Raw genomic sequence first — 26,479 nt, forward strand, 5'->3', positions numbered from 1 at the left:
GTGAGCTTTTTATTGTGATGTAAGTCATGTTTTGTTTAGCAATGTAATGGTAGTAACGCTGTAAGTGACTGTTAGTAAGTGACCGTTAGGATAAGTACAAAATAAGTACTAGAGATTACTAGTGATTAATTCAATAACCACAGAAATATAATAAGTAGAGATGTTGAGTAATGAATGTAGAGTGATGTAATGTAAGCTAGGTCCTGTACGAATATTTTTTTAAATAAAAAAAAAATTGAGAAAGAGCATAACTGACGTGTGAATGGCGTAGGTGTCCAGTCTCAGGTATCCAATTACAAAAAGTTGTAGTTGGATACCTGCACTTGAGTGATCGCGCGCCGATTTCGTGACAAACATGCGCACGGAGCCGGAACCAATCGCGATCAAGGATTTTGTAAATTTTTCGATTAAGATGCAAATGACAAAAACACTCTTACCATCTTTAAAAAGCTTCCTTTGAACGCCTGAAGCACTTGAACCCACTTTAGGCGTACGCGCTGTAGTCTCAGGTGTTAACTCTGGTCTACCTTTCTCATTTGTCGTCTTGTCTGATGTGTCCTCTGTGAATGTGTATGTGGGGAGAATTATTACTGATATTTAACATAGATCAGTGTTACGTGTCAAAGCAAGTCTATAATGACATAAATACAATATCACATACTCAAATACACCTCAAACTTTAAAGGCTGGTTTTCACTATCGCATAAGCATAAGCAACCCTGATACGTAGACTTAGTAAGATGATGTTAGGTAGAGCCTTTTTTAAGCAAATTTTCATAACAAAAGGCGTTAATTACCAAAATCTTACTGCGTCTACCAAGAGACCACTGTTTCTGTTGGCTGGCTTATGCTTATACCTTTTTACCTGCTAAGACGCTATTGGAAACTTCAAAGGCTACCAAGTGTTGGGAAGAATGTATTGTTATAAACAATCGTCTCTCTCTTTGCACTTTTTCAAATTTTAGATGTGACCCGATTGGGCTCGATTGAAACTACATTTGATATAACAAAGGGGTGGAACTCAAGGATAAAGCTACTGAAGCTATAAGTTGAAGCTTGTTAAATAGCTCGGTCACAAAGATGGTATAAAGGTATATTCGCAGCTATATAAAAGATCTGGTGTTTTGCCAGCTACAAGTTGAGAGTTGCTCGGTTGTATGTTCGACATTAATCTTGTAAAAACAGGTGAACCGCTGGCTCAAAATGAAGCGTTTTTACTGTCTTAAAAAATTACACCAAAACATCGTGTTAAAGGGGCAGTATCACGAGAGGTCTTCTAAGTTTTTGTGCAAACTATGCTAGAATTATGAAGGTGCACTCACTGATCAGCAAAGTAACCTTAAAACGACAAAAAAAAGGCATAAATTCAATCTCTAAGAGATCAATGATTTTTTCCTCCAAGTAACATTGTCAAACTTGAAAACGTCGGCCCGACATTTTCAAGCTTTAGACCACTTCTTTCCTACTCATCCGAAGCCACAACAGTTGTAAACAACTTTCGTGACTAGTACGGTGCATTTTAGCAAGGTTAGGCAACCACTTGTGGATTTCCAATTAATACCTACACCTTCATTGGATTTTCAAGTAGCACTAAATCTTGGTAAGACTGCCCCTTTAATTAATGTGTTACCCATAACCTTACATTTTTCAGCGGTTACCCTTTTCCGACTGGCTTTTTCATTATGTTTTTCGCGTTATAATACCACCTCGATATAAACTTGGTTTTTGCATGCCCAAGAAATGCCGGACGGCGTCTCAGAGAAAATTTCCTCGAAATAATGACTTCGATTCCAATTATTTCTTTGGATATAAAGTAGTATTAAAAAACTGGGTGCGGTCTAAATTGACATTATACCTTGCAGCTTTGTACGCGCTCATTAACTGATCCGACAATTTTAAAGTTTGAAGTTACATAACGGTAAATTTTCTTTAAGTATATCTCGGGAACTGCAGACTTATCCAGTAATATTTCTTAAGTTTCGAAAATTTCATCTCTGAGATTTCTGTTCCTCTTAAAGTTTGCTCCGGAAACTGCATGTCTTGCTTTCTGACTGGCTCCGGGTTAACATTGACTAACCGGCGTTTTATGAAAGGAAAATGGAATGGTTAACTTGACCACGAGCAGTCCATTTCCTCAGTTCGTTGAACGAGAAGGAAATTCACATAGAGCGCCGGGAACACTTCACGTGTGCAGATGAGCAAAAATATACCGCGTAATCTTTTATATATTTCCTACGGAACAGCCTTTATAAAACCCAGCTTAAGATCAGTTAGAATTACGTTACTATAAAATGTGTAGAGAGGTTTCAAATTCAATAAATTGAATCATTCAACATATCCACTGAACAGAATTGTTGTTTATGCAAATAACGATCGTATAACCTACGGCGTTGTTTAAGTCCAGACAAAGATCTGTTGGCTGTTGAAGCAATCAGCTGTATTATTCACCTGAAAAAGTTGGCAAATTTGAATAACAAAAAGAGTGTTTTGAAACTGCGAAAAGCTGTTTTCAGTCCCTATTCGGCCGTTTCTCTGCTTCTGGAATGTCCTTACCGTAGATGCCTACGTTTTCTGACCCGAGAACCGCGCGAGAAGAAGGGGGAAAATAAAATGGAATTCGAAAGTGGACTTTGAGAAAGCCTAACATCAACTTTTTTGCGTAATCACAACTTTGTTATATAAACAAAAGTCGGCCAGAAAAATGCACGACTGTAAATTAAATGCTGTTCCAGTTTACCTTTATCTTGTTTGATGAAATGTTTCTTGTGCGGCCGCACATGTTGGAAGACAGGCTCATGATCCAGCAGTGGAATTGTGCTCCTTTCATTCTTTGGCTCGAGAGGCGCTGCCAAAGGCACTGTGATGTCCTCTGCCATAAGACGTTTATCAGAAGGAACCGCAACTGAGACGATAAAGGTATCTTTGTACGGGATGAAACAAAACTGGCTACGTTTCTGTTGCAACGCCTCCGCCAACCTCCTTTTATCTCGAGCGCATAAATCATAACGTGCCCATATCGTTACCCCTTTGTATTGTGTTAGATCAACTATACTTGTGATAAGGTTAAAGTCCCCTCCAATGATAAACAAGGATAGCTTTTCCTTCCCACAAACTTCACGCGAGAACCAAACGAGACCATCCAATGCTTTTAATGCTGGTTCCAATTCTTTAGTGGTTATAGTTTTTCTCATTGGAAAATATGGCCCGTGCCATGAAACTGCCAAGAAGGACACTTTTGTTGTTTTACATGTCAATTTAACCATGGCAGTTCTTGTGCGTATCTCACGCACGTCTACGTTAGGACCTTTCCCAAGCCTTTCCACAATTTCTTTGATTGAAGAATCCTCAAGGTCTACTTCTTTGCCCTGAAAATCAGTCTTGCGCCACATCACTGCTACTTTAACTTCAGTTTTCTTCGAACGATATGAAGAGCAATAATTGCCACATTCCGCAATTACCACTTCCTCGAATTTTCCTGGAACTTCTTGACAAAATATCACAGAGGCCGAGAAGTCCTTAATAGTTGATATAATTAGCTCCCTCCGCCTATTTGCAGATCCTTCTCCGTTCATGTTGATTGTCATGAGCCGTTTAAAATCTTTATCTTCAATGACCTCTACCGTCTTCTTGTTTTTTTTTTCATCTTTCCGGTCATCTAACATTTGACTCTGAGCATCTTTACGAACTGTAAACGAGGGGGGCGTAAGGGGAGTCCGAAAACCGCAAAACCGCACAGTAATACGCCAAAAAACCGCAAACCGCATCGGATTTTTTCCCGAATACCGAAACCGCACCAACCTCGTTCCCAGGGTCTTTTCCCTGGCTTGGGGGTGGGGCGGGAAAAGGCCCTGGGATCGGCTGGTCACATGATCTCAGAACACCCAAATATCTTGGGTGTACTAAATTATCATATGTTAAACGGAACTTTCAAGATGGCGGTCTCGTCGAGTGAACCAAAGTTTTTGTCAGTGCTTCGTCGAGTCGGATTTTCCTTAAATAACGGTAATTTTCCACCTTTAAATTTAAAACCTCTTCAAATGAAGTGTTTTGAATATATGCTGAAAGGTCAGGATGTTATTGGAGTCCTACCTACTGGATTTGGCAAGTCAATGCTCTTTCACCTTCTACCTCATTCTATTCCTGTGAAGACCACCAAGAACATAGTTATTGTGGTATGTCCATTAAATTCCATCATTGAAGATCAGCTGAAAGTCTTAAAAGCTCGCAGGATAACCGCTGATGTCTTACAGCTTGCTGTAAACGAGAAGGAACCGGCCGAGAATTTGTTCGGAAATGAACAAGAACCAAGCGAGCACGTGGTCCCGAATTCAACGAAGTTTCCTCGAGATGTTGTTAATGGCAACACTTCAATTGTATTCGCCCATCCAGAGGCTCTATTAAGTAAGGAAGGTCGAGAGCTAATGGGAAGCAAAGTCTTCCAGGAGAATGTTGTTGCCTGCATTGTTGACGAAGCTCACTGTGTTGAATTATGGTAAGTGCGTAAAATATTCATTCCTTGTCTATTCATGTCATGTTTGTTACAGACTTAGCTTATTTCCGGGAAATCTAAATCACGGTTACAGCACCGACAAGTATTTACATTGCGACTACAATTCGGAAAAAATATGCTCTATTCTCTATCTGTTTATAAACGATGACAATTTTACTCTATGAACTATATTGATAATTCATCAGTGAATTCTATGATTTTTACACTGCTTATTGGAACATCATACACTGTCTCCATGCCATGCTCTTACAACTGAACCATAATAACAAGATACTACTAAGTAAACATTCTTACTTTTAAACAAAAATTTTGTTAGTATGCCTCATTGCACTTATGTTTGAAGATTTGTAGCTCAGGGTTTCTTTTTCCTTTTCAGGGGTGAAGATTTTAGAAAAGACTTCAAAGACCTGTCAGTGTTGAAGGCATTCTTTCCCAATGTACCTACAATGGCTCTGACAGCAACAGCACCACCTCGTTTACTGAGAGACTTGAAACAAAGTCTGCGATTGAAAAATGACTGTAAAATTGTTGCACGAAACCCTAACCGAGTGAACATATACCTGGACAAGAAAGTGCGTCTGAGTAATCATCATGGGAATGAAGGTTATGACAGAATCCTTAAACCCATAGCCAATGAACTGGCAATTCAAAGAGAAAACTACCCAATGACAATCATTTACCTAAAACTGAAATACTGCGGATATGCTTATGGCTTATTTGAAAGAATATTGAAAGCCAAACAGTGTGTTGGTGAAACATTAGAACCCACTGCAAGACTGTTTGCACAGTTCCATGCCCCCCAAACGAGTCGCATGAAGAAAGACATAATATCAGAAATAAAGAAAGAACAATCAAGGGTGAGGGTGCTATTTGCAACATCAGCACTTGGCATGGGTGTTGATGCTCCTTATGTGACCAACATCATTCACATAACACCACCAAGTAGCCTAGAAGCTTACATGCAAGAAATTGGTCGTGCCGGCCGTATGGGACTTTCATCATGTGCTACACTTTATTACAATAACTCTGATATTGGAAATAATAAAAAACATGTGGAAGAATCAATGAAGTCATATTGTAGATCAGAAGACACCTGTCAACGGAAACTCCTTCTGGATTACTTTGGATTCTCCAGTGTTCAACAAGAGAACTGTTGCTGCATATGCGATGACAAGTTCAAAACAACTGAAGAGGATCTACCCCAAGCTATTAGAAGCAAGGTCAGATTTCTATCTAACGATAACCGCGTTATCCTTGAAAGGTTAATCAAGAGTGCAATTTCTGACCACGAGTCCAAAGTGACATCAGAGTGTTCAAGGCTATTTGACATTTCTGTAGATAAGAATCTGGCTGCAAAGGTTGTGGAGGGAGTGGAATTTATTGAGTCAGAAGCAGACTTGTTGAAATCATTTGGCATATGGGATGAAACCTGTTCTTCTCAGATCTTTTCACTTATATCTGCACACACTGTTATGTGTACAACTGAAATGGACTCCGATGATGATTAGAGCATCAACTTAAAATGTTCTGTTCGCCTATATCTGAGCATACTCCTGTTAACATGTCAAACTAAAATGAACTCCGAAGATTAGAACATCAACATAACTTGTAAATTTTGTCAACTACTATAGATATATCTTGATTTATTCTCTTAAAACACACTATTGATATTTAGTTATTTCCGTGTTGTTGCCATGACACTGATCAGTTTGTCTACATTTGTTCTTTTCGCTTATATCTGAGCACAGTACTATGTGTAGAATTGAAATGAACTCTGATGATGATCAGAGTATCATCATAAATTGTAAATACTGTGAACTGCTGTAGATATATCTGGATTTACTGTCGTAAAACACACTATTGATATTTAATTATTTCCGTGTTGTTGCCATGGCACTGATCAGTTTGTCTACATTTGTTCTTTTCGCTTATATCTGAGCACAGTACTATGTGTAGAATTGAAATGAACTCTGATGATGATCAGAGCATCATCATAAATTGTAAATACTGTGAACTGCTGTAGATATATCTGGATTTACTGTCTTAAAACACACTATTGATATTTAATTATTTCCATGTTGTTGCCATGACACTGATCAGTTTGTCTACATTTGTTCTTTTCGCTTATATCTGAGCACAGTACTATGTGTAGAACTGAAATGGACTCTGATGATGATCAGAACATCATCATAAATTGTAAATACTGTGAACTGCTATAGATATATCTGGATTTACTGTCTTAAAATACACTATTGATATTTAATTATTTCTGTGTTGTTGCCATGACACTGATCAGCTTGTCTACATTTCACTTATCACACATATATCTGAGCACAATACTATGTGTAGAATTGAAATGAACTCTGAAGATGATCAGAACTTCATAAATTGTAAATACTGTGACCTGTAGATAGTTCTTGATTTACTCTTAAAATACACTATTGATATTTAATTATTTCTGTTGTTACCATGACACTGATCAGTTTGTCTACATTTGTTCTTATCATGCATATATGATTATCTCAGCACAATACTAGATGTAAAACTGAAATGAACTCTGATGATGATCAGAACATCACCATAAATTGTAAATACTGTGAACTTTGATTTACTCTATTAAAATACACTATTGATATTTAATTAATTATGTTGTTACCGTGACATTGATCTTTTTTCTTTTAACATTAATTTTGTTCTTTTCACTCATATCTGAGCACAATACTATATGTAGAACTGATGATCTCTGATGATGATTAGAACATCATCATAAATTGTAAATACTGTGAACATTGATTTACTCTCCTAAAGAATGCTATTGATTAACTAGGCCCTCAGTGATCTTCATCTAAGTGTATGTCTAAGTTGATAACTCTTCCAAGTGTTTGGCTAGCCACTGATGATAGTCCACAATGTTTAAATACCTTAGAGGAGACCTTTTAATGTCAGGGAAGCTGTCATGAAATCTTGCTGGCATATGATTGAAAGGATTCAATCGCAATAGGTCAGACACCATTTCTTTCTCATCTTTAAGTGAGTCATGTGTTGTATGTTGCACAGATGTCTTGTGGATCCCTACAGAAGAGTCAAATTCTTCTACAATCTGATGGATGCCAGTGGTTGCTTTGCAGACCTTGCTTATAGAGTTCAGGGTTTTGTTTGGTCCCTGCCTCTGGACAATGCTTTTACTGCAACGGTTGGAAATTTCTTGGGCCAGGTCGTCTTCAATATTCCTTCCAGCACCACCCCTCCAATTTACAAAAAATCTCCATTTGAACTGTTCAGCCAGGCGTGGAGTTAATAGGCACTCAATTTGGGCTATACTCACAAACATTTCAATGGCATATTTGCTGTAAGCCCCCACTGACTTGAAAACTGACAGCAAGAGTTTTTGGTTGATGAGATTTCTGCTGCCATCTCCCTCTGCTGCAGTGTCCTTCATTTGCATGACAAGAATAGCCAAGAAAATAAAACAAAGGGCATAATTCTTGACATAGTCATCATCATTGCAGCAGTCATTGACATCTACTTTCTGTAAAAGGAACTTGTCAATGAACTTGCCAAAAGCATCATCAAAGTATTTCTTCTTGTTTTCTAAGGTCTCACGCGCAATGTTTTCTGGGAATTTATGTAATGAGGGCCTCTCCTCAAGGTCTGACATCCCAAAATTCAAAAAAGTTCAGGGCAGCAGTTACTATGTAGGCTTTCCCCACACTGAGGAACAACTCTTCGCTTCCTTCATAGGAGTCAAGAACTTTGGAAGGGGTAGCATTCCTCCTATTGTATTTCTCCCTGAAGTACTTTAAGGTGCCAACTTGATTGACAGACTCTGCTTTGTGAAGAAACGAGTATGAATACTGTAAAAGGGATGCTTTGGTATGCCACATCACTGGTTTAAAGGGCGAGCAATGTTCAAAACGATCAGCTGCTGTGTGTGAACCAGACAGCAAATCTTTGGCACCTGCAAATCTCACACGAGTTAGCTGATCACCTGCAAATGCAATCTTCATATCTCTCATTGGGTCATCATGGGTGTCTTGTCGGTGTGCATTTGTCTGTCCAGGTGCTGCAGGTCCTTCAGGAATTGGTGGATTATCTGTGTGTGGCATTTCATCTAGCAGCCCTGCTTGAACATAGATTTCAGCAATCCACTTTTCATAGGTTCTTAAAATGTTAACACAATCATCATACTTTGCTTCATTTGCATTGATGATTGGCAGGCTTACTATGATGGACTTCTCTGACATTTGTTGGCTGTACTCATGAGAAATGTGCTCAGGGATAACAGCTTTCAAGAACTTAAATTTGGGAAAGAACTCAAGAACAATTCGCCCAACAATGATTTTGGCACATTCTGCATACCTTTTCCATTCCGGTACATTTAAAGAAAAATTATGTCGAGGAAAATCTCTAATGTTGCCTTTGGGGCTCTCATTGGGCAAGTGATTGAAGTCGATTCTGTTTTCAATCAGGTTACTGGCAAACAAGTGCAGATCATCATTCTGGATTTCCTTTCTCATGTGACCCTTCAAAATTTTCAGGTCCCAGTTGTCACCAGTGCCTCGGAACACACTTCCTTTCTTTACTTGCTGCACCACTATATCCGAAAAGTGACCTCCTAAGAGCTTTAGCAGGGTATCCCTTCTCCCAGTCGACAGGCACACGCCAAGTTTATTCAGTCGTTCTTGAAGCTATTACAAGGGGAGCAGAAATAAAAGTGTCAAATTCAGCATACATGCAATACTGATCTCTTATTTTCAATTCATTGCAAAGATCACTTATTATTATATGGACATGAGTGTTCTACTGGAAATGTAATACACATAAAATCCATAGGAAACTAAATCCAGGACCCAAGTGGCATATTGGCCATATCCCCGCTAGTGAGGATATTTATGACTTTCATGGTTGTGCTTGCAAACAGTTAGTTGTCTATACATGAAAAGACAACTGATTACATGGTGTGTCAAAACAATATTTTTCTCACTCGCTGCACTCGTTTGTAGAATCTTGCTTTACCACCAAAAAATAAAATTCATATCTTCACGCCGCTGTGTAAATATCCTATACATTACATGCTTTCTAATGAATTCTTCAAATACAATCTCAATCACAGCCTAACTGATCACTCACTTTTGACACCAAACTACCAAACAATAACAAAAGTTCTGTCAAGCTTTGTATGAAAAGAGGATCAACCATAGATTGTATTCAATGGATGAATTGATGCCACTCACGCAGTGGGAGTAAGGGACATAATAAAGGAAAGCAATGAATTTTTTATACATCATCAACTTATAAATTATATTACTGACCTTTTTGGTACATCCACCTTCAATGATGAGAACTGTATTCACACGTTTCACCAGGTTGAGTTCATGCCACCTCTCGTTCATAAGGATCGAGTACAAAAAACTGTACTTTACTTGAAGTTCAAGCTTTGTTTCTGCGACGGAGTTCTCCTTGCCAGACATTGCGTTCATGAGCTCAACAAAGAAAGGGAGGTTCGTCTTCAATTCAAGCCAAACTTTGCTGAAATCAAAGTCTTTCATGCTGTCATAATCATTTCCATATAAAATGGAACCTTGAGAACGCTTGCACAGCTCTGCACACGATGTTTTCAACTCCTCACTAACGGTTCTCTTCAACTCTCTGACAACACTTGGACAGTGATCTTTCAAGATAGCCGCCAATACAATTGCATCCTTGTGGCTGACAGCTTGTACAATCATTTTCTGCTGTCTTTCAGTCAATAACGACTGCCCTTCAAATAATGATGTACAGTCATTGTCTCCTGTTGATTTAGGCCTTAGAACAGTTGCAGCTTGCTGAGTTGGAAATGAAGGCTGCTCTACCGAACTTAATGTCGTTCGCCTCGACAGCTGATCCAAGGAAGTGATTGTGCAATCATGTCCTTTTGATTTAGACATTAGCACCGCGGTCACGCCGGTAGCATCTTGCGGTGTTGAGAAAGACGACTGTTCTGCAGACGTCGAAGCATTTCTTCTCGGCTGATCCGTAGAAGAGGCTGAGTAGTTCTCTCCGGTTGATTTAGGCATTAAAATTGTCGCAGCTTGTGGAGTTGAGAAGGAGAGCTGCTTTCTTGTTGGTGTGATTGGCTTCGACGGCTCATCCACGTGCACAGAGCTTTCGGATGGCATATTCGATGATAAACGCTTCGACGGCTGAAGCGAAGAAGGTGAGAGCTGAACGCATCGCTTTACAGCATATTCTGAGCTTTGGTCTAACGGTGTATTCTCTATGGATTGGGCTCTCTGAATAAACTGTTCCATCTTGTTCACGAATGAAACACAACCCCTACATAAAACCTTTGACCTCATATCGTCTTCCGAAATTTTTATGCCACACGTTTTATGGACTTTAGCGCACAGATCTTTTGATGAACCAGCTTTGCTGAATATTCGAAGCATATAGCGACTCTCGTGAGAATCACCACAGAGTCTGCAAACTGGATTGCGAGGAGAAATCTTCGTCGGAGTGGACATACTTTCCGCCATTTTTATTTCGGCATAATGCATAAATTATCTTTATTTGGCCAAATTTTGCATTAATTATTTAAAACAATCAACCAATCAATATGAAGGATTCACCGGCCGATCCCAGGGTCTTTTCCCGCCCCACCCCCAAGCCAGGGAAAAGACCCTGGGAACGAGGTTGGAAACCGCACGTACATAGAGGCCACAATATGAAAGCTGACGTCAGCAAGACTTGTGATATATTCTGATAACATTGTACGTTAACATTAAACGTACCATCATAACGCTAACGGTATATTGTACTACACTATTATACTCTGTTTACTACTAACCAAATGCCAAGTATGTGGGTCATGTACTTGCACGAGTACTGATATCTCCCTTGACTTTGAAAAAACTCTGTCACTGATCCTGTACATCTTGCACTGGGTGACTGATTACCTTGGACGACCCTGTGCTAGTTGTGGAACGCGGAATAAATGTTACTTCCGGGATTGTGACCTTCTTGTCTCGTAAAGAGTTCACGTTCAGTGGAAAACCGCGACTTAAAGGTTGTAATAACCGCAAACCGCTTAGTGTTTTGAAACCGCAATACCGCGAGTTAAAACGAAAATTACCGCAAAACCGCACCAAAAATAACGCAAAACCGCATCACCGCAAACCCTTACGCCCCCCTCGTAAACGCTTCTGAAGTTTCTGCTTTTGTAGGGTTCTCCATCGATCAGATCATACGGACACCTTTGTAGCAATAGTGGTGTTCGTTTGTTATTTTGTTCTCTTTAGCCAACGAACTATGTAGTCTCGCGATTGCGGAAAAAATCAGTCACAACATCACTACACCAGCATCCCCACCTCCCCCAGTTTTCATACCGAGAGCCAGCTTTCTCTCTGTCTCTCTCAACCGGCAAGGCCCTGGCACGAGAAAAAATGCAGCTACATAGATTCTTGGACGAAGCTTTTCACGAATTCTTGGCTTGTTTCCTTCCCGAAAATATCACAAGCTAAAACCGTTTGAACACACAACCTAAAACCCTTTAAGAAATGTAAAATAAAGGCTTACTTGGAGAGTTTTTGGTGGATTTCGCCCTCCGGACACAGTTGTACTTCTGTTTTAAACGCTCTTTTGTTAAAATCTGTCTATGGTCCGTACGGGCGAAGTGCTGTGATCGAACGATTTTAATTAAAAATCAACCAGTAGATACTTCTATAGAGGATACCAGAGGTGAATTGGTGAAAGTAGTGGTCAGAAAAGTAGCCAGGAGCTGGTTTTTGTCTGTCAACAATTTGTGGCGGCCCGTCTAGATATCCAGCTGAGCCATTTTTGTGTTTTCCTTATTGTTTTCTGTGACTCTGTCAAATATATTTTGGCTTTCCTTAATTAACCTAAAAGGCCTTGAATCGATAACTTGCAGTAAAGAGCGCAGATGAACACAATGGTTTCATGTCGCAAGGAAATAAAACGGTGTCAGCGATGTGCCTTTATGTGCCTTAAGCATTTCAACATGAGGTGGAGGAAATGAGTAGATAATTAATTAAATGAATAAATAAATAAATAAATAAATAAATAAATAACGCTTACATTGTTTTGCTTACTGTGACTTGCACATGAGATTTGAAGAAAAGCGAAGTACTGAACTTGTAGTTTGGAAGATTTACGTATTCTTCATTACGTTGAGAGAAAACTAAAGGGAAAACTGATACCGAAATTGGGAGTGCCTTTGCAAAAAAGACGTATTGTTCGACAATTTTTCTACTTAGTGAAGTCTTCGTGACAAATCATTTTCTCGGAAAGAGCTGGAAATTCTCCCAAAATTATTTCCCCATGCCGTATTTTTGACCCGAAGCCGATCTCTAAACTTTTGGCAGTATCAAAAACCCTCTAAAAAAAATCAAAGGGCTGGCGCTATTGTTGGGAAATTGATTTCAAATGCACCTTGAAGCTAGCGTTTTAATTGTTGCAGCCGAAGAACAATCCGAGCAGATTGTCACAGTGTTTGCCTGCAGTCTCCTCCATAACGCAAAACACAAAACAACAACTTTTTACTTAAGGTAGAACTTATAATAATTTTTCATGCGTCTTTCAGGTCTCCACATATTAGCTACTTCAGAAACGAGAAGAAACCTGGGGCGAGTGAGACCGTCAATCTCCCATCTTTTGTTTTGTCCCCCAGCAACGGTTAAGACAAAGACAAAGTTAATCGGCAGCATTTCATCTCCGTATCCCGGAACCACTTAGGCGCTACGAAGGGGAAGGAGAGACTTGCCGATTTCGTTCCCCGCCAACCTCGTTCCCAGGCTTTCTCTCTCAAGGGAGGCAGAGGAACAAGATAGGTTCCCCGCATCCCCGGCTTGTCATATTTCTGCGGCGAACGACTCGAATGAGTGAAGATAAATTGCAATGAACCAGCGTGCAAGGTTATATGGGAATATTTAAACTGATCTGAACTTACAGTCTTTGAAATCATTCTTTAATTAATCTATGGCAGTCTCTGAGAGCAGATTTGAGACATTTGACGACTTATTCAGTGACTGACTGGCTCCCTTGACAGTTGGCAATAAGTTTGTTGCTTTTTTGACAGCTCATAGTTAATTTTAAGGCCGTTTGACGGTTACCCCTTCAAGACCATCTTTTCTCAACCACAGATGAAAATTTAATTTTTTAAACTTTATTTTGTAGGAGTTACAACTAAAACGTACAATCGATCAACAACTTCTTAGTCTAAAAACCAACACATACTGATGCCACCCTCAGTCAGTAAAAAGCGCGGTATTGTGAAATGTCTGTATGATCGGGCTAAACGTCTCGTGACCAACCAAAATTGTCGAACGAAAATTGTCGTTTAAGTTCGCTCGCAGTACATCCACGCACTGAGCTGTGATTGGTCGGTTCGTGAATTCTTAAGAATGAATGAGAACACTGGAAACAGTGGTTTCTTTGATAGCCGAATATGTGCTTCGAGCTCAACGTAAAAACCTAGGGTCTATGGATCGTTAACTCAAAACTAACTTCTAGATTGTAGATTTGGTACCAATCACAGCTGTGGCTTGACAAAATGCCTTTAAACCTAAGCTGAACGTGATCCTAATTTTATCTGCAGCAAGCGTAAAACAAAAGCTATATTTATATGGCAGAGTATATAGTTGTGCGTCGGTAAGCTAACCACTAATTACACTGCAGAACGTGCCATTGTCCGATGGTATCGGAAACTAGGATTTACGCAGTTCTTTGATCATACGCACACGTATTTGATCTAAGAAACTTACCATATAATCGAACACCTAAACCTACTAAACTAATCATGCAAGTTGTATTCTCAACAAGAAGAGATAAAAGTCCTTGTCACTTTAGCATAGAAGAACCGCAAACCGTTTAGAAGACACTTTTACACAGCTTGCTAAGGTAAGTGCAATAATGAACAAAAGTTGTTTACAACCATTCAGAGAACTAAAAGTTAATTAGACTAGACAGGGTTTGAATTTTGGTTTAAACACAGAAAATAATAAAGGTCGGTGCGGTGACCGAGACGAGACCAACGCAATGTACCAATACCCAAGCAAATTTCCTGGCTTTACAAATTGACCGTGGGAAAGTTTGCTAATATAGTAATTGGTTATGCGAGTGAGCTAAAGTGACAAGGTGACTTTGTTCCTCGGTATTACAAACTTACAAACTTACAATCGGGAACTCCGCCTAACGGTCACCTTGTCAACACGGTCACCCCGTTAATACGGTTTGGCCTGTCCCGATTGTGCTCGTAAAATGCTGGAAAGCTGCTCACTGGAATGCCAAAAAGTTGCTTGAAAAGTGCCGAAAATCCAAAAAGTTGCTACCTAAATTTCTTTATATCTTTATATAAACGTGAATTAAAAGCTTTGTTTTGCTAATTGCTAACATCAGTCAAGAAAGATAGCCTGAAACTTAGCTTTAAAGAGTGCTTTCAAATATGGACGAAATTTAAGGATACTCTTAAGTCTAACGGAAAAAAAACATTAGGCCTGCGAGACGTTGTCAATTGGCAGGTTATGTGTTCAAACTTCAAAAGATTGAAGAATGTTAAAAAAAATTCCGCATAAATTGAAGCTTTCTATGAAATCGATGACTTTTTTGTGCTTGATATGTGCTCTAAACCTATATTTTGCTAAAAAGTTGCTCAGAAAGTCAAAACTTGCTCGAGGTTGCTAGAACCGCAAAAAGTTGCTCCAAACGCCAAAAGTTGCTCCAAAGTTGCCGAATAGTTCAACATGCACGCTTAAGAGATGTAAGAGGCCAATCTTACCCCATTTATGACTAATCACGCACGTTATTTCATCGGTTGACATTACATTTTTTTGCGGTAGCTGGAAGCATACTTGAAAAAATCTTGATAGGCAGAAAGTAACAATTTCCAATTTTCAAAACCCGCGTGTTGCGAAACATTTTTGAAGGATAATAAACGCAATAGCCTCCATTTGGTGCGAAAAGATGCTCGGACATTTGTCCTTGGACATTATCTGTTCCTCAAAGCTCACAGTTTTCCGTGAGCGTAGAAAACTGTTCGCCTCTTGAAACAGATAATGTTCGCGGACAAATATCTGAGAGTATTTCCGCGCCAAATATAATAAAGGCTATTTTATAATTCATCAAATATTTTCGTTCGCACGCGATTGGTCTAAACGCGTCATGTGACAGAGTATGTCCTAGCTAAAACGGGCGAATATCCGGTGATATTCCCTGATTTTAAAAAGATCTCACGTCTTGCGAAAAGTATTTGAAGGACAGTAAACACAATAGCTTCCATTTGACTTAAATAATATTCTCGGATATTTGTACTTGGACATTAACTGTTCCTCAAAGATCACAGTTTTCGCTTTTCGCTTCTCGGAACAGATAACGTCCGAGGGCAAATATCGGAGCTTATTTTCGCCCCAAATGGAGGCTATTTTTTATCTATCTTTTCTTTTCTTTCTTTTTTCTTTTTCCCAGATGTAGATTCTGTGGAAAAAAAAAAGAAAAGCCTATGTATCACAAAATGTGTTGAGAATTAAAATACATTTGCATTGGGTGCCAAAGTTTATGTACCATCCTACGGAATTGCTAATACCCAACAGCGGCAACACTATCAATTGAACCAAAACGGCGAGGTTCCATGTTAGTCCCCGCTCAAAAAATGAAACTACAACGTTCCAGATAAGGCTAATGTTCCGCTTTCCGAGATACGACTATGCGCAGAATTCTCCGCTAATACCCGCATAGTCCCGGGATTGGGAGGCGAGGATTGACATTGACTGGTGCATTGGAAAGACAGTTTTGTTCGCCTGCCTTGCTAGTAGGTAGTATAGGAACTGCAATCTCCCGTTTAGTTTTCCGTCAATGCAGATTGGGAAATTTATCACAATCTCCTAGACACTTCAGGGTGTTGACTTCTGGCACCGGATAGTATGGAAATATGTCACCACAGTAAAATATGACGAAGATTACCTCTGTCAGAGCCTTGCTTTGTTGTCTGGCTGTGCGGTTCTGTAGGTTGCGCCTGTGAAACGCTCCCGTGGGGACTATCCAGACGTTGTATCGCGGACTCTGTCTCCCCAATTTCAGCTGCCAGTCGGTCGTCATTTGCGTGAACTGAGCCAACCGATTTGTGTGAGGTTTTTACCAAACTAATCTGCAATTAAAAACTGCATTTAAACTAACAAATTAAGAATCTTCGCTGATATTCTCAATAAGGCATCGCGCTTTGCCTAAAGTACATTCTTTATATGAAAAACTGGCTGACAAAATGCATCTGAGGTGTACCTAGCTGAATGCAAACAAAACTGGTCATACTCGGAAATGGTCAAAACTAAACTTACTAACGGGCGTCTGTGTTATGCATCAGGTCTAGTTTAAAATTGAAATAGGGACTCAAAAGAAGTAAACAATATCAGAATAGAAAACTAGTTAAATTTTTTTTTATAAAAAAAAAATAGTTGTAGAAACATTAGATGTTACTCACTGGGCTTTTGAAGTCTTTCCTGGTGTCCTGGATGCGTCTGGGAGATTGATCGCTAGAGGAGTTCGACACTGTGAAAAAAGGAAGTTTTTCTTTTTCACTTGTGTTACAAATTTTTGCAGATCAACCCTTGACATACAAAATTGTTTCTACACGCGCAAATTTAATTTTACTCAAAGAATCCTTAGACCCCCTCCACATCACGCCAGAGAAATTTGAAAAGGCAGCTTTATTTCTACTCGATTCTACGGTGAGGCTAACCGTCCACACTAATCCGTCAAAAGTGGTCCATACCGCCGGAGCGTACTCCGGTTTCCTGGCATGAAGCGACCAGGAGAATTCCTAGCTCTCCAGCCTCCCGGAATGTGAGTCGACCGTCTCAGGGTTACCCAGCATTAAATTCACCGGTACGCACTTATTTATATCACACCTGGGCGGAGAGAGGGGAACAGTAAGGGGAACAGTAAGGGGAACAGTAAGGGGAACAGTAAGGGGAACAGGAATGGCGCAGTGATGAGAGTTCTCCCCTTCCACCAGCTCGGTGCCATATGTGGGTCGAGTTTGTTGTTGGTTCTCTCCTTGCTCTGAGAGTTTCTCTTCGGGTTCTCCAATTTTCCTCACTCCACAAAAACCAACATCTCCAAGTTCCAATTCGGCCGGGGTAAAGGACCCGCATGCAAACCAGCTGAGGCTGATGTGGTTTCCTCCCTTAATATTATAATTTCTTTATTATATATTTATTCGAGACTTAGCGACATAATGATATAACGACATAATCGCTTATGTTGGTAATGTAAACATCGACATAAAGACATAAGGTTAGGTGAAAAAAAGACTTAAAAAATGGAGCAGGAAACACTTATTTCGATTGCGATAATTCTTTTTCGTTTCTTCGACGATGGAAGACAAAGGGAAAGAATGCTAGAAGAAAAACGTGGACACAGCTGATCTTTCAACAGGAAGCTAGGAGAGCACACGGCCAGTACCACAACCTCTTCAGAGGGTTTAGTTTGGGTGTTCGAAATTATTATTTCAGGAATTAAAACGGAATTAACATTCCTGATTACACTTTACAGTCGCCGCCATTTTCAAAGAAGTGCTGGTGACGGACTTGGCTCGACAATTCTCGCACCGCTCTGATTGGTTCTTTGTTATGTTATTATGTCGATGATGTGCACACTTGTTTTAACAGAAACATAACGTCATAACGATATAAGGAAAAGATCACAGAGTTTTTTCCTGATGTCATGATGTTCATGTCGTCATGTCTTTACCTCTATTTTTAAGTCTTTTCTCACCTAACCTTATGTCCTTATTTCGATGTTCACATTACCGACGTAAGCGATAATGTGGTTATGTCATTATGTCGTTTTATTAAATAACTGAGCTACTAGGCGCGCTGTCATTGGTCGATAGGTGTGTTTAGATGAGAGTATGTAAACACGGTTGTGACGTCGTTTTAGACTCGCGCGTATTTTGGAGAATTATTTCATGAAAGCAATAGAGAGCAATCCCGTTGAAGCCTGAATTTTTTTTCAGACTTTATTTTCACAGCTGCTGAAGTTGTTTATGTGAAGTTTATATGAAATAATTCATATATGAAGAATGATCATCGCAGTAAATGTTCCAATTTAAGCAATTGGAAAGAAGAAGCCTGAAAAAATCAGGGCTTCAACGGGATTCGAACCCGTGACCTCCGCGATACCGGTGCGATACTCTACCAACTGAGCTATGAAGCCACACATTGGGAGCGAGGTCAATTTATTGAGTTCATATTTTCCCGTGAGGAGTGAAATGATGTGAAGTTTATATGAAATAATTCATATATGAACTGCGGTTGTAGATGAAAGTGAAGAATGATCATCGCAGTAAATTTTCCAATGCGATGATTAATTATATCTTCATATCTTTCTCCTCGATTTAAATATGTGATCTTTCATATATTCACTGGTAAAGTCAGAAGTGTTTTCATAAGTTTTAAAAACTGTAGGGAACATCGGAAGAAAGAAGCCATTAAAGTACACGCAATTGACGTGCGAATTGCGTAGGTGTCTAATCACAGTTGGATACCCACGTGATCGCGCGTCGATTACGTGACAAAGAGGCGCGCGGAGGAACCAATCACGATCAAGAATATTATAAATTTTTCGATTAAGATGCAAATGACAAAAACACTCTTACCATCTTTAAACTCCAGCTTCTTTTTAACGTCTGAAGCAAGCGAACCCACTTCAGCCATACGCGCTGTAGTCTCAGGTGTTAACCCTGGCCTATCTTTCTCATTTGTCGTCTTGTCCGATGTATCCCCTGTGAATTTGTATGTAGAGAGAATTATTACTGATATTTAACATAGATCAGTGTTACGTGTCAAAACAAGTCCATAATGAGATGGATACACTATCAAATACTCAAATACGCCTCAAACTTTAAAGGTTTTGTTGGCTGGGTAATGCTTATACCTGCTAAGACGCTAATGAAAACTTCAAAGACTTCCAAGTGTTGGGAAGAATGTATTAATAAAAAAATCGTCTCTCTCTTTGCCCTTTTTCAAATTTTAGATGTGCCTCGATTGAATCTACATTTGACATTACAAAGGGGTGGAATTCAAGGATAAAGCTACTGAAGCTGAATTGAAGCTTATTAAATAGCCCGGCCACAAGGATGGTATAAACGTGTGTGGATAGCTATACAAAAGATCTGGTGTTTTGCCAGCTACAAATTGAGAGTTGCTCGGTTCTATGTTCGACCTTAATCGTGTAAAAACAGATGAACCGCTCGCTCAAATTAAAATGAAGCGTTTTACTGCCTTAAGCCATTACACCGAAACATCCTGTTAATTAATGTGTTACCCATAATCTTATACTTTTCAGCAGTTACCTTTTTCGGACTGGCATTTTCATTATGTTTTTCGCGTTATAATACCACCTCAATATAAACTCGGTTTCTGCATGCCCAAGAAATGACAGCGTCTCAGAAAAAATTCCTTGAAATAATGATGTCGATTCAATTATTTCTTTGGATATGAAGTAATATTAAACTTCTCGCTTTATCAAAACTAGGTGCGGTCTAAATTGACGTTATAATCTCGCAGCTTTGTACGCGCTCATTAGTTGATCTAACAATTTTGTAGTTTAAAGTTACATAACGGTAAATTTTCTTCAAGCATTCTCGGGAACTGCGGAATTATCCAGTAGTATTTCTCGAATTTCGAAAATTTCATCTCGGAAATTTTTGTTTCTTTCAATTTTGCTCCGGAAACTGCTTATCTTGCTTTCTGATTGGCTCCCGGTTAACAGCGACTAGCGGGCGTTTTATCTTAGAATTTATATAAATGGAAAATGGAATGGCGATGTGTTATTAAACTTGATTACGAGCAGTCCCTCTTTTTCCTCAGTTCGTTGCGCAAGAAGCAAATTCAAATAGAGCGGAACATTCGTGCAGACGAGTAAAAATATACAGGGTAATCTTTTGCATACGTCTTATCTAACTTTCGTACGGAGCAGACCCAATTTACTACTAGTTGGAATTCGTAACAATAAAACTGTATAGAGGGTTTTACCTTTTTGTTTCAAATTTCGAATGTTCAATTCAATAAAGTGAATCATGATCATTCTCTGACATATCCACTGAACAGGCATGTTTTTCATGCATGCAAATCAAGATCGTATAGCCTGAAGCGTACCTGAAGTCCAGACAAAGATCTGTTGGCTATTGAAGCGATGAACTGAATTATCCACCAGAAAAAGTTGGCAAATTTGAATAACAAAAAGAGTGTTTTGAAACTGCAAAAAGCTAGAAATATGACTGGTTCATGCTGTCAGGGCAGCTGTTTTCAGTTCCTATTCGGCCGTTTCTCTGCTTCTAGAATGTCCTTACCGTAGATGCTTATGTTTTCTGACCCGAGAACTGAGTGAGAAGAAGCCGGAAAATAAAATGGAATTCGAAAGCGGACTTTGAGAAAGTCTAACATCAACCTTTTCAAATAATTTGAGCATAGTCACAACTTTGTTACATAACGAAAGTCAGCCGGAAAGTGCACGACTGAAAATACTGCTCTAGCTTACCTCTATCTTGCTTGATGAAAGGTTTAGTCTTGTACGTAAGCAGACTGTCAAGTTTAAGGATAGCCACAACAGGCACATGATCCAGCAGTGGATTTTCGCTGCTTTCATCTTCTAAATCGAGAGGCTGTACCCAATACACTGTGATGTCAGAAGGAATTGTAACTGAGGCGATAAAGTTATCCTTGTAGGATACGAAATTACGGCCAGGTCCTCGTGACTCCCGCTTTTTGTCTCGATTGCATAACTTATAACTTGATATCGTTACTCCGTATTCTGTTTGCTTAACTTTACTTGCGTTCAAGTTAAAGTCCCCTCCAATGATAAACGAGCGTAGCCCTCCCATCTCACAAACTTCACGCAAGAAGCGAATGAGACCGTGGAATATTTTTAGTTTAGTGACTTCGGATGGACGCCATGGTCCATGCCATGAAACTGCCAAGAAGGATGCGTTTGTTCTACGACTTCTTAATTTAACCATGGTAGTTCTTGTCCTTACCTCACTCACGTCTACATCAGATTCCTCCTTTTGCAACTTTTCCACAATTTTTGTGATTGATACCTCCGTACCTTGCACAGGGTCGCCATCAAATTCTTTCGGGCGCCACATCACCGCCGATTCCTTATCCGTAACAGCATACTCGTATTCACCATAACATTTCTCGACCACCTCTGTCTCAAATTTGTCTGGAACTTCTTGACAAAATATCACAGAGGCAGAGGAACGCTTGAGAAATGATCCAGTCAGGTGTCTCCGATTATCCGTAATTCCTTTTCCATGGTTCTTCCCGTTCATGTTGATGGTTATGATGTTATGATGTGATGAATCATGTTCAGTTACCCCATCCGGGATATCTAACATTCGACTCCGAGTACCTTTATAAGTTGTAGACGCTCCTGGAGTTTTAGCTCTTGTAGGATCCTCCATCGATCAGATCATACGGACACCTTTGTCAGCTTTGTAGCAATAGTCGTGTTCGTTTGCGATTGCCTCGCGATTGCGGACGTAATTAGTCACCAGCACCCCCATTCCCTCAATTTTTCGTACCCAGAGCCAACTTTCTCTCTGTCTCTCTTAACCGCCAAGGCCCTGGCACGAGAAAAAAATCTTCACAAATTCATGGCGTGTTTCCTTCCTAAAAATGTCACAGGCTAAAACCGTTTGAATGGTCGCATCTCTGTTAGTCATACGCCATGTTTCACAACCGAATAACAGACTAGCTATAACGTTGGACCTAAAGAACTTCAGCTTAGTTTTCAATTTCAGTTGACTGCTCTTCCATATTTTTCTAAGCTTGCTGAATGCTGCTCTGGCTTTTCCAAGTCTGCTTTTCATGTCTTCATCTGAGCCCCCCTCCTAGGTCACTGTTCCTCCTAGATAAACAAATTTCGACACCGTTTCCAGTTCTTTTCCATCGACCCGGACCTTTCTGCCTGCGGTGTTGTTCCAGCACATCATCATGGTCTTTGCTGTGTTTATCTTGAGGCCCGTCATTTTTGCATAACGTCCCAGGTTGCTGACTTTAGTTTGGATATGACTTCTACTGCTAGAGATCAAGGCTAGGTCGTCCGCAAAGTCAAGATCTTCTAGGAAGTTGTTGAAATTCCATCTGATACCCGTGTTCCCGTGTTTGGTGGTCTTTCTCATAACCCAGTCCACAACAAGCAGGAAACGAAACCCTGACATACAACAACCCTGTTTAACATCGGTTTTGATCTCGAACCAATCGTACACACCTGACCTATCAATTACAGCGCATTCACTCCGACTGTACATCACTTTCACCATCGTCACAATCTTCTCAGGAATGCTGTAGCTCCTCACAATCCTCCATAGTACAGAACGATCTACAGAATCAAATGCTTTCTCGAAGTCGACAAAGCAGACATAAAGGTTGGCGTTCCATTCAATACACTGTTCAACGATATTGCGCAGTATAAATGTTTGTTCCGTTGTACCGCGGCCCTTCCTGAAACCTGCCTGTTCTTGGCGCAATTTATTATCAATTCCAGCCCGTATTCGTGTAATTATGATTCTGCCTAGAACTTTTGCTGCAACCGCCATAAGCGTTATGCCTCTCCAATTGTTGCATTCGGTGAGATCGCCTTTCTTTGGTAGTTTCACTATCGATCCCCGTTGCCAGTCCTCCGGTATTTGTTCTTGCTCCCACACCTTATGCAAGAAGTAGTGTAAGACATCCACAGATGTTTCCAAATCTGCCTTTAGAATCTCAACGGTCAAACTATCAACCCCCCACAGCAGTTCCGTTCTTCATCTTCTTAAAGGCTGCATAGATTTCAGCCTTTGTTGGTGCATCAACGTCAATAATTGCTTCAGATTCAGGAATTACATCCCCGTCATCAAACTCTCCTGTATCTTCAGATGCTGGACGATTCAAGACTTCAAGGAAATGCTCCTTCCATCGTTTTTGTCTTGTTTTGTCAGCAGCACTCCCTCTTTGCTCTTTATCATATCCATGGTCTTGCCCTTCTTGGTTGACAGTTTCCTGGTAGCGTCATGACTGTTTTAAGGTGGCCCTGCTCTGCAGCTTTCTGTGCTTCTTCGGCGACCTTCTCTACCCAGTCATTCTTGTCTTTCTTGAGCTGTTTCTTCACCTCCTTGTTTTTGGTTGAATATGCATTTCTGAGCTGCTCCCTGACCCTTTCTGATCTAGTGGAATCCATTTTCCTTTTCAAGTCTCTCCTGTCATCTATTTTCTTCCAGCTTTCAGCACTGATCCATGGTCTGTTTGACCTTGACTGAAACCCCAGAACCTTTTCAGCTGTTTTTTGATACGTTTGCTTGATCGTCTTCCAGTCATTTTCCACATCTTGAGTATGATCATCACCGTTATTGGCTTCATCATCTGCCAGGCAGCTAAATCTGTTCCGAAGTTCGATTTTAAAACTCTGCGCCACCTCAGGCACTTTGAGCTTGGCGGTGTTGTACTTCCTTAATCTATCTTTGTTCTTCTCAACTCTACACAGCCGCAACTTGATCTTTGCGATGACTAGGTGGTGATCGCTATTGACATCGGCTCCACGAAATGCACGGGTGTCTAGTACTGATCTTCTAAACTTTCTACACACGGTTACATGATCGATCTGGTTCTTGGTGCGGGCGTCTGGTGATACCCATGTGTGCTTGTGGATATCCTTATGGGGAAACAAAGTGGTTGTGATGACCATATTGTTGCTTGCGTACAGTTCGACGAAGCGTTCCCCATTTTCTGACCTCTCCCCATGCAGTCCGTAGTGGCCCACCACTCCTTCTTAACCATCTTGTTGATCTCCAACCTCCGCATTCCAATCCCCCATCAGGATCACTACATCATGTTTTGGGATTTTGTCAAGGACTTTTTGCACCTGCACATAGAAGACATCTTTTGCCTCTTCCTCGGCGTCGTTTGTGGGAGCATACACTTGGACAATGCTAGTTCTGATATAACGTGAGTTGAACCGCACAGTGATAATTCGATCATTCACAGGTGACCAAGAAATTAAACAGCTGGTTGCCTTCCAACTCAACAACATGGCTACACCGCTCAGGTGTGCATTATCGTCCCCTCCTGAGTACAGCAACGTTTCGCCTGTTTGTACCCTCATCCGCCCAAAACCAGCCCATCTGCATTCACTGATTCCCAGTACATCGATGTCGTATTTCCTCATCTCTCTTCCTACAACTGCTTTTTTCCCTATTCCCTATTTCCCACGTTCCTATCTTCATAACAGATTTGGGTGTAACCAACGTCTCTATCGGAGAGCAGGCTTCCTTTCGGCTTACACCTGTTCCCGTCATCAATCCATCCTCCCATATGGTAAAATTATCATTTGGAGTTAGGCAAGTAGTTGCGCTGTTCCCCATGTAACATTGCTTGTTAGAATTTCCGGTTTCTGTAATCGATAATTTTTTACGAGATCGGGGGATTGGCCCCATGCCCAACCCCCAACCTGGAGGGCCTAGGTTTTCTGTCAGGGTGTCCTTCCCTTAGCCACAATATCCCGTTATATGAAAGGCGCCGGATACCCGCCTTTTGCCGTTGTCGCTCAGCTGCAGTACAACTGCATTACCGGGGTTATGACGAGGACATGCGACAGCCGACTTGGTGGCAGAGTCTTTGACACGGTGGGCATTTCCTGGCATTTGCGAAGTACACCTGGTGGCCCCAGTGCACTCCACCAGGGCAACTTACCACCCTGAATACACCACCTAAAAACCTTTAGAAAATATAAAATAAAGGCTTACGTGGAGAGCTTTTATATTTAGTGGATTTCTCTTCTAAACTACGTTTAGTTTGGAGTCTCGGTAAACAAATTTGAATTAAAACTTCGGGATCTTGAGAGATCGTCGTCCATATGTTTCATAGCGCATGGACCAGTGCACAAGGGTCAAGCCAAGACAGCTAGAATTTCCTCGATAAAGACCTTTGACAGACCTCCATTATTAACTCAGCTTCAATTCAAAACAAAAATTAAGTAATTCCACATTTGCTTAACTTCATTCAATCATGCTGACTGTGGCAGCTTTGGACGCACTAAGGAGATCGCTTATTTTTCAACATACTCCAAAACCCGAACAAATTAGTACCAATGCGCGTAAAAATATCGAGGGTCTGCCTTAAAAATATTCTCTGGCTGAAAGGTAAGGACACTCTGCAAGCTTTCAATTGTCCGAAATACAGTTTTCAACATATGAAATAACAAAAATGTTGTGAGAACGGTTAACCCACTCTTGCGAAGAGGTGAGCTTCGAAGCACTTCCGCCAGTTTGCGCCAGCTCCTACTGCTACTACAACTATACTTCTTCTTACTGACTTTACTGATTCTACTGATTGTACTGATTAATGCAAGCTCGACGGTTCCCAGCTAAATACTTAAATTGCAGACATGTTTGGGTTTACTGACCTTGGGAACTAAAAAGACCACCCTGGCTTAACTTGGACAAAAACAAAACACACCAATTGAACGTAAACAAATAAGTCATAGTGAACCAATGAAAGCGATGGCATGGGAAAGATAATTCTTCGTGGAGGTTTCACCCAAGGGAAGCAAGACTGCTCAAACATTGACTATCGTGAGACCAATTGTTAAAAGTTAGAGAAGCTACAGTAAATAAAACAAACAGCAAAATTAACTGGACAAGGGAAAGATGTGTGTGGCCTGACATTGATGATCACGTTAACTGAAGTAAAGACCAAATTGAGCTTCTCAACAAAAATATCTAAACAGCAGACGACATAAAGAATACAACAGAACACGATTTTGAAAACCAACTAGAATGCTCGATTGTCTCAGTACAGGACGTGGTCCGGATCATGCATAGCACAGTTCTAGTGCCTCCGACTGCCGTTTAACAAATTCTTGCGTATTCTGTAAGTCAAACCTACAATCTGCTTACGATTAATAATAATAATAAAATATTTATATAGCGCCAATATCCTAAAA

General features: G+C 40.3%; 3 protein-coding genes and 1 pseudogene across 4 annotated transcripts in view; 1 reads left to right on the forward strand and 3 right to left on the reverse strand.

Moving 5' to 3' along the window:
• Positions 1 to 26,479, reverse strand: part of LOC145493272 (uncharacterized) — a 219,932-nt gene that overhangs the window by 168,209 nt on the left and 25,244 nt on the right. The window lies entirely within an intron of this gene.
• On the forward strand, positions 3,785 to 6,242 carry LOC145493271 (recQ-like DNA helicase Blm). The gene is made up of 2 exons (XM_081472695.1): positions 3,785 to 4,492; positions 4,887 to 6,242. The coding sequence occupies exons 1-2, from the start codon at positions 3,867 to 3,869 to the stop codon at positions 6,016 to 6,018; spliced, it is 1,758 nt and encodes a 585-aa protein (XP_081328821.1). The 5' UTR covers positions 3,785 to 3,866; the 3' UTR covers positions 6,019 to 6,242.
• On the reverse strand, positions 6,352 to 11,197 carry LOC145493231 (uncharacterized; annotated as a pseudogene).
• Positions 15,080 to 22,079, reverse strand: LOC145493273 (uncharacterized). Its single transcript, XM_081472702.1, has 5 exons — positions 21,038 to 22,079; positions 19,155 to 19,280; positions 16,977 to 17,044; positions 16,463 to 16,646; positions 15,080 to 15,976 (listed from the first exon to the last, which is right to left on the reverse strand). Exons 1-5 carry the CDS (start codon positions 21,960 to 21,962, stop codon positions 15,921 to 15,923), a joined length of 1,359 nt encoding a protein of 452 aa, XP_081328828.1. The 5' UTR covers positions 21,963 to 22,079; the 3' UTR covers positions 15,080 to 15,920.

The sequence above is a fragment of the Orbicella franksi genome, chromosome 7, assembly GCF_964199315.1.
Source record: "Orbicella franksi chromosome 7, jaOrbFran1.1, whole genome shotgun sequence".
Lineage (NCBI taxonomy): Eukaryota > Metazoa > Cnidaria > Anthozoa > Scleractinia > Merulinidae > Orbicella > Orbicella franksi.

Excerpts from the sequence above, each read along its gene's own strand:
- LOC145493271 (XM_081472695.1), top strand. The coding sequence starts at position 3,867 with ATGATCTCAGAACACCCAAATATCTTGGGTGTACTAAATTATCATATG. Across the intron at positions 4,493-4,886 it reads GCTCACTGTGTTGAATTATG|GGGTGAAGATTTTAGAAAAG; the intron begins GTAAGTGCGTAA and ends TTTCCTTTTCAG.
- LOC145493273 (XM_081472702.1), bottom strand. The coding sequence starts at position 21,962 with ATGGAGGATCCTACAAGAGCTAAAACTCCAGGAGCGTCTACAACTTAT. Across the intron at positions 16,647-16,976 it reads GGAAAGACTTCAAAAGCCCA|ATTAGTTTGGTAAAAACCTC; the intron begins GTGAGTAACATC and ends TTTTAATTGCAG. Across the intron at positions 15,977-16,462 it reads AAAGCAAGGCTCTGACAGAG|AATCTACATCTGGGAAAAAG; the intron begins GTAATCTTCGTC and ends TTTTTTCCACAG.